Consider the following 7,748-nt stretch of genomic DNA (forward strand, 5'->3'; position numbering starts at 1 on the left):
TGCTGCATAACAAATGAGCTCATTCCTCCCAGTGGTCCTTGATTGTACCGCACTTTACACTGGACCTGGATCGTTTGAGTGACCTTGAGACAAGGCCTCACTCTGAAGTCAGTAGCCTCCTGCCGAAGGCTGCCCAGGGCAGCTTCCTTCAGTCTGAGGGTCTGAGGGCTGAGCTATGTGGTTATTGCAGAGAAGGTTTATTTCTCATTGTGGTCCGTTCTAGGCCTCTCTTGGAAGCAGTAGTGGTTCAGCAGTCCCTAAGACACCACCCACCTCTCCTCAGAACTTCTGTCCATGCCTAGCTTTCACATAGTATACAATTGTAGCAGGTTCTCAGGAGGAAGCCAGCTGCCCCTACCCTTTGACTCTTGCGGCCTGCAAAGGAAGAGGTGACAGTGAAGAACCCAAGTGGAGCTCTCAGCTTTAATCTCGTTGCTCAACTTGGACAAAGCTCCTTCGGGTGTCTTGAGCTGAGTAAATACCAGACCCTCCCCTTCTGCCCCAACACGTTGGATTCTGGGCCTGTGGTGGCCAAGGCAATGAGATACTCCCTTTTTCTCTGAGAATCACAAAACAGCCTCTTCTAGAATTGCCTGTCTCTCTACCGCAAACGTCCCAGGTTCTACACTCAGCCCCCGCCCCAGCTTGCCTTGCCCAGTCTGAGGAGAGGTCTGAGCAGGTCCTAGGATTGCAGCCCCTAAAGCATTGTCAGGGTGAACACAGGAATGTCAGGGTGGGGGTTGTGGTGTCAGGCATGGAAGCTCTGCAGGGCACCATTGCAGGTCTCTCTCTGTGCAGCGCTGTGTTAAACCGTTAAATGCCTTTTGGGTGGGTATATGGCTCAACGACATAGCACTTTCCCAGCATGGGCAACATTATGGGTTAGATTCCCAGCAAAGTACACACACACACACACACACACACACACACACACACACGCACGCACATGTATGCTCGCATATACCAAACAACAGCAAAACTGTGCCAAATGCCTCCAGGTCTAAAGCTGTGGTCCACGATGAAGAAGAGGTGACATAGGGTAGAACAGACACAGGCATTTGGAGACTTGAGTTGAGGGGTAACCAAGTTCAGCATGGCCACACTCCAGCATCCCAGGACGGGAAGAAGGTTGGTTTGTGACAAATGAGTCCTGGCGAGAGGCCATTGTTTGGCTATACCATTATCACAGGAACCTCGGGGTAACCTTTTAAGTCAGTCCCTCCAGAAGGCAGCTAGAACAGGCTGGCACTGTTGCCGTTGGAAGGTTAAACAAGCTGAGGATGGCCCCTCAGCCCTGGTGGCTGGAGACTCCTCATTGAACTTTCTCTTTTCCTTCTCCACAGCCAGGTCAGCACTTGGCTCCCAGCCCTCACCTGGCCGTGTATACAGGGACCTGCGTGCCTCCCTCTCCTTCTGGTCCCTTCTCCCCGGCCTGTCGCTCCCCCAGGAAGCCCTTTCCCTCACCAAGTCGCTTCATCCGACGGCCCAGCATTGCCATCTGCCCCTCGCCCATCCGAGTGGCCTTGGAGAGTTCTTCAGGCCTGGAGCCCAAGGGGGAGACCAGCTGGTCTGGTGCCAACTGTGGGCCCTCAGTCACTGAGAGCAGCGAGTCCTCTGTTGACCACTCAAGACCGCATGGCCAGCCCAGGGCCCCTCCCAAGACCCGTGCGGCTCTGTCCCTTGGAAGGTTCCTGAGACGGGGCTGTTTGGCATCCCCGGTTTTTGCCAGGTTCTCACCCAAGTGCCCTGCTGTTTCACATGGGAAGGTGCAGCCTCTGGGGGACATGGGACAACAGCTACCCAGGCTGAAAGCCAAGAAAGTAGCCAAGTAAGAAGCCGCAGGGGCTGGTGTTGTGTGCACGTGGACAGTGGCTGTGTGGGTGTGGGCATGGACAATGGTGTGGGTGTGGGCTGTGTCTTTGTGATGTTGGTGGAGCCTTGGAACTGTGGAGACCAGACACATCTCCAAGTCAGCAAATGCCCCAGACGCTCAGTTCCATCATCTCTCACCCTTCCAGAGATGGTAAAAGGGCAGTTTCTTTTTTTCTTTCTTGCCCACTCTCCTCCATACACTTGCCCTACTCCAAGATTACAAGTCACTGCATTTGTGAAGGGCCTCAGCAGTAACCACAGGCTATGATGTCCCTAAGACATGATCCCCAGGGGCTCCCGCCCTTCTCCATCCCATACCCTAAGTGCCATGGTCTCCTTGGTCCTCACAGATACCTGTTTGCTATCCTAAAGGGCCCCCAAAAGATACTTGTTCCTGTGGTGGTCTGAGATAATGAGTATCAACTTCCACCCAAGCTACAGTGGCTCCTCTAAACTCCATTTTAGGTAGCTCTAAGAGTCTGAAATCTGAGAACCCCAAGTGCCCCGAGACAGCCGCTACGCTACGTGCAGAGCAGAGGCTGGAGTGCTCGAGAGTGCCTGGGCCCACAGCAGGGAGCCCACTGCAGCTTCATCTTTCCTGGGATTTGGAGGGGACAGTCAGAGTCACCTCCACACAATTGACATAGTCCTCCATTTGGCCCTGCCTGAGCTTGGAGAAAGTTGCACCAGGCAGAAGCCTTAGACTGCCGTGGAGACCCAGAGTGTGTGGTCAGCGCAGTGAGTGGGGGGACAGCAGGGAGCATTGACTACTATTCCCTTCTTGCCTGTGTGGCTTGGAGGAAGAGAAGGAGATTGGCTCTGTTGCTTTGGAAAACGATGAGGATTTGGTGTGAGTCTCTTGATTCTCCTCAACTGGTTCTGCTGAGAGAGTGTTCTAGTTCTTCAGCCATGGTCCCACTTCACGTGTGGGAATGAGACCTCTAAAAGGTTGCCTTTCCAGTGTCCTCAGTAAACAGTTTAAAGGGGCTGAGGATTAAATACTGGTGTGCCAACACACTACAGGGACAGGCTGAGTTCATCCAGATAAAGACTTAAAATCAAAAATAAAGCATATTTGGGATCGTCTTTCACTCCACAGAAAAAGCTAGGTCCCAGTCAAAGGAGTCTCCAGAGCCTGTGGCTGTGCCTGTCACTGTGGGCCAGTGCCCCAGGCATGCTAGTTTTGAGACTGTTGGGATCATGTGGGGATTGCCCACCCTTTCTTTCTCTTCACTTGCATTTGTGTCCACAGCTTCTTCCAGATCAAAATGGAAATGCCTACTGACAGTGGGCCCTGCCTGATGGACTCCGATGACACCGGGGCAGGAGAGTCTGGTGACCAGACCACGGAAAAGGAAGTCATTTGCCCTTGGGAGAGCCTGGCTGAGGGAAAGGCAGGCTGAGCAGATCCTGGGGCTGGAAAGACAGTCCTGGCATAGACCATCAGACCTGGGGCACACTTGCTCCGACCCAAGTGCATTAGAGTGGTATTGGAGGACTGGAAGGAGCAGACAGGGCGGAGTGCAGGGACATGTGCTCTGACCAACTCCCAATGGCCACCTTTCCCCTTTCCTGACTTTCCCTTGCTTGGCCAGAAAGGCATGTGGGCCAGAAGATATCCCTTGCTGCCTTAAAACCAATAAAAGGGTCATTTGAAAGATTCTCTTGGGTTGTGGTACTGGCGTGTGCCTGGGCTTGTTACTATTCCTAACTATTACTTGTGAGTTAAACTCGTGTCCTTAGTTTTGGGGGCCAAGGGGGCACTGAGCCCCTTCATAGGGTTTCCCTCTGTCTAAACTGGCTTGAACATGACGATTTCATTAATCAATGTGCGTGGCAGTCCCCCAGAGGGGCCCTGCATAGAAAGGACAATAAATAAGAACAAGGGTCACGTGGAACACTGAATTCTGTTCACAATATAGGGTTTGTTTAGGGAGGTTGAAGCAGATGTAATAAATCAGTCCTCCCTCCCTCCCTTCCTCCCTTCCTTTCTTAAAATTATGTGTGTATATGTGTGTGGGACATGAGTGCACATGCCTGAGGAGCCCAGAAGAGAGTGCTGGATCCACTGTATCTGGAGTTATGGGTGTTGGTGAGCCATCTGACATGAGTGCTGGGAATCAGACTTAGGTCCTCTGAAAGAGCAGCAAGGCCTCTTACCATTGAGCCATCCTTCTCCCTAGCCCATAATTGCTGTTCTTATTATCGACTAAACACCCGATCAAAGCAACTTAAGGAAGGAAGGGGTTATTTTGCCTCATAGTTTGTGGATGCAGCTGGTCGTGGTGGAGAGATCGTGGTGGCAAGAGTTTAAGGCAACTGGTCACATTGTGTCTATAGTCGGAAACCAGAGAGCAGAGAGGTCTGGATGGCAGTATTCAGCTCACATTCTTTATTTAGTCCGGGATCCCAAACTATGGAGCAGCATTGCCCTTGCTCTTCCTCATTCAGTTAAACTTTCTTTAACTATTTATTTATTGAACATGAACTCCTCTCATGGATACTCCCATCTTTCCCTCAGGTTGATATTGCAGGTTAACCATCCCAGAATGGATCTGGGGCTACTGGTCCTGATGTGGGGGATAGGTCAATTTCAAGAATGTTTTTGGGGCTGGGTGGTGGTGGTGCACACCTTTAATCCCAGCACTCAGGAGGCAGAGACAGGTGGATCTCTGTGAGTTCGAGGCTAGCCTGGTCTACAAGAGTTAGTTTCAGGAAAGCCAGGGATATTAGACAAAGAAACTCTCTCTCTCTTGAAAAACCAAAAGAAAAAAAAATGTTTTGGATAGGTCATCTGTAGGGCACCCTCGAGTCAAAATCGTTGTTAGAGAAGTCATATAGGGCCGAAGAATGGTCCTGTATGAGTCCTCACCTGTGCGTGGTTCTTGGCTGGAAGCTGCAGGGTGGCTGGAGGGTTCTGAGCTGCAGCAACAGGTCTCAACCATCCATTCCTTGTAGCAGGAGTGCGAAACACTCAGTTTTTCTCTTCTACTGCACCAGACCAGAGGTGTGACTCTTAGATTGCTCTGCCTACCTCTCCCTCCATGTACTCGCCCAGCAGGTACTTATTAACTAAGTTCCTACTAGGTATCTGGCACCGTACCAGCTCTGTGGATTCATCTAATGGTGCCCAATCAGATCCGTTTTGCTCCCCGCTCCATTGGATGTTGGACAGTGCCTAGAAACAATTCTGAAGGTCAAGATTGGAGTGGGGAGTGGGCGTTGCTACTGACAGCTAATAGGCAAAGAAAAGGCCAGGGATGCTGCTTAATATCCCATAATGCTCAGCGCTCATAACAAAAGACTATCTGTCCAAATTACCAGGGGCACCACTACTGACACATCTTGGTTCTTGTTGGGAAGTGAGGAGGGGACACCACAGCACAATCTCTTTGTCCCTCTTCCCAGTGTGTCCATATTGAATATATCTCCTTTTTCTGATTTTCACCAACAGAAAAGAAAAAAATGAAAAGAAAGAAACTTGGGGGCCGGACAGAGACTGAGAACTAAGTGCTGAATAGAGCAGCTCTTGACCTCACATAGAAAGTCCTTGAAGGAGAAGAAACTGTCTGTGGTTTATCAAATCACTTCTTATAGTCTTCTCTTTTAACTCTTAAGGGCCTCAGAATTCAGTTAGCAGAGACGCACCCCTGACTTGCTTTTAGCCTCTGACAGTTTACTATATATAGGGCATAAATACTGGTGGGAATGCTCAGTAATCTCTCCATGCATACACTTTTAAAGATGAATATTGGGCCCGCATGTGAGCAAAACTTGGGCTTGCCAGTCCTTGTAGGGCAACCATCAATGCTTCATCTCTTCGGGAGTGTTTCTCTTTTTAGATTCTGCTAAATCTACACCACCGGGCCCACGCGGCAGTTACTTATCATCTACTGTCTCTGAAATAGTCTGGGTGTCCCTCTGAAGGTAAAGGGGGTGAGGGCTGGTTTATTTGATGCCTTTATTTGCAGGACTACCTTAAAATGAGATTACCGGTGAGGCCAATCCAGACCCGTAGTCTACCACCAACCAGTGTGTCCAGAAACAAGGGAAATCTCGAGTTTGGGTTTGGATATCTGTGCGCATAGGGCAACACTTTTAAGGCCTCATGATCCCGAAAAGAACTAAGCTCATCCGGATTCCCAGAACCAATGACAGAAGGCTCCAGAATCTACTGATTGTGCCGGTATAGACTGATCTAGAGTTCAGTCATAAACAGACCTTAGGAAGTAGGAGGTGGTTCAAGTATAAAGAGTTTCCATCTCACACATGTAGCGACCCAAAGACAGGAGTTTGAGGGCAAGTAGAGTCAAAGGAAGGGAAGAAACTCGGGGACTGCTAGCTTGTGTCAAGTTAACAAAATTCTGACCAGCATACCTGGGTTTTCACTAACTTTGTTTGCATAAAAACCTGTCAGATGCCAAACCCCAAGTGAGGGTCTCCCCCTGATCCCTCTTGGAATTGCTTGTAGCGAGTTAGCTTGATATGGTAAATAACCAGGCCAGCCTAAGAATAGCAATTATATTTTTAATGGTTGTAATGGGAAACTCACACCACAAGAATGGGGGAGTCCAACTTCCTCTGTGTCCGGCGGGAATCGCGCAGAGAGCATGCACCTGGGTCCTCCCAGTCGCTGTTCTTGCTCTGGAGCCAGCTGGGGATGTGGGACCTGTGAGTCTCTGATGGAGCACAAGGTCTGACTTCTTCCCAGCTTGGGACATTGCTTCACCTTGCTCATCCGTGAGCTGTGGTGTGTCACTGGGTTGCTTGGAGGTGTAGAAGATTGCTGGGAGGTATATAAATGGTCTTCTCAGCAAACGTAAGAGAGGGTGATTCACCTTTCTCCATGAATGAGTTTGTGCGTAACTCTAGACTTCTGTCGTGGCTAGGCCTGCTCATTAGGGGACAAGTGGCTACTGCCATTAGGGGACAGGTGTCTGCTGGCACCTCCTGTGTGTGCTTAGTTTTCAGGTCCCAGCAGGAGAGGCAGAGGCAGAGCTCAGTATGTAACCCCATGTGCCAGAGCCCTAGAGAGATGCTTGTTGTCCCTCTCTTGACAACTTACAAACACAGCAAGTTTCTCAAGGGGGCCCTAAAGCAATTGTCCCTTTGCCTTCTGGGAATGGGACCTTTGGATGGTCCATATAAAACTGTGAATTCCTTGAGTTGAGTGGATGGTGTGCTTGTTCGCTAGAAATAAGCGGAATTCAGGGAGCCTGTGGTGGCTATATTTTGGGCTCTCTGGGTTGTCTGGGGAGGGTGAGGGGATTGGGGACACTTGAATACTTTTGACTCAGAAGCCCAGCCTGCCATAGTGGTGTCCGTCTTCACAGCTCACCAGAAGAGGGAGTCTCTGGCTCACAGATTCCCGAAGAGAGGTAGCTGGGATTTTTCTCTCTCCTGTTCAGAGCTCTGTGCTGGAAATGGAGGGTGAGGGATGAAGAGTTGTCTGTCCTCTTCAGAGGAGGGACAATGAGAGGAATGGCCTCTGCTGTGTACCCTGCCACCTTTGTCCTCTCTCACTAGAGCCCTTGCCACCAGCTGCAGAGGGAAATCCATTAGAGGAAGCTGTTCATTGGGTTTGGTCCAGCCCCGGCAGGGCTTCCTTACCGCTGGGACATAGAGTATCGGGGGAAGAGATTCCATCCCTAGTGGCACTGGATGAGAGTTGAGGGCTGGAAAATCTCCAGCAGAAAGAAAACTCCCTCCATCTTTCCCCGGTAGCAGCCCAGCCTTGGAGAGATGGGTAACATTTCTTTGTGTCCAGCCTGAATGCCTTGGACTGAAGACCTACAGAGTCTCCTTCATGGTTGACTTCCAAGCCTGAGGGTTTTACAAGCTCTTCTATTGGGAAGGGAAGCTGGGGGACTGGGATA

General features: G+C 50.4%; 1 protein-coding gene across 2 annotated transcripts in view; it reads left to right on the plus strand.

Annotated features, from left to right (window-relative positions):
• Rgs9 (regulator of G protein signaling 9) overlaps nucleotides 1-3,534 on the plus strand; it is a 69,319-nt gene extending 65,785 nt beyond the window's left edge. For both annotated transcript variants that reach the window (XM_048446077.3, XM_048446078.3), the window contains exons 18-19: nucleotides 1,344-1,828; nucleotides 3,125-3,534. In XM_048446077.3, the coding sequence (XP_048302034.1) occupies nucleotides 1,344-1,828; nucleotides 3,125-3,275 (636 nt within the window). In that variant the 3' untranslated portion in view covers nucleotides 3,276-3,534. The remainder of the gene's footprint in view (nucleotides 1-1,343; nucleotides 1,829-3,124) is intronic.
• Nucleotides 3,535-7,748: the final 4,214 nt, after the last annotated feature.

This window comes from Myodes glareolus, chromosome 9, assembly GCF_982192425.1.
Source record: "Myodes glareolus chromosome 9, mMyoGla1.1, whole genome shotgun sequence".
Taxonomy (NCBI): Eukaryota; Metazoa; Chordata; class Mammalia; order Rodentia; family Cricetidae; genus Myodes; species Myodes glareolus.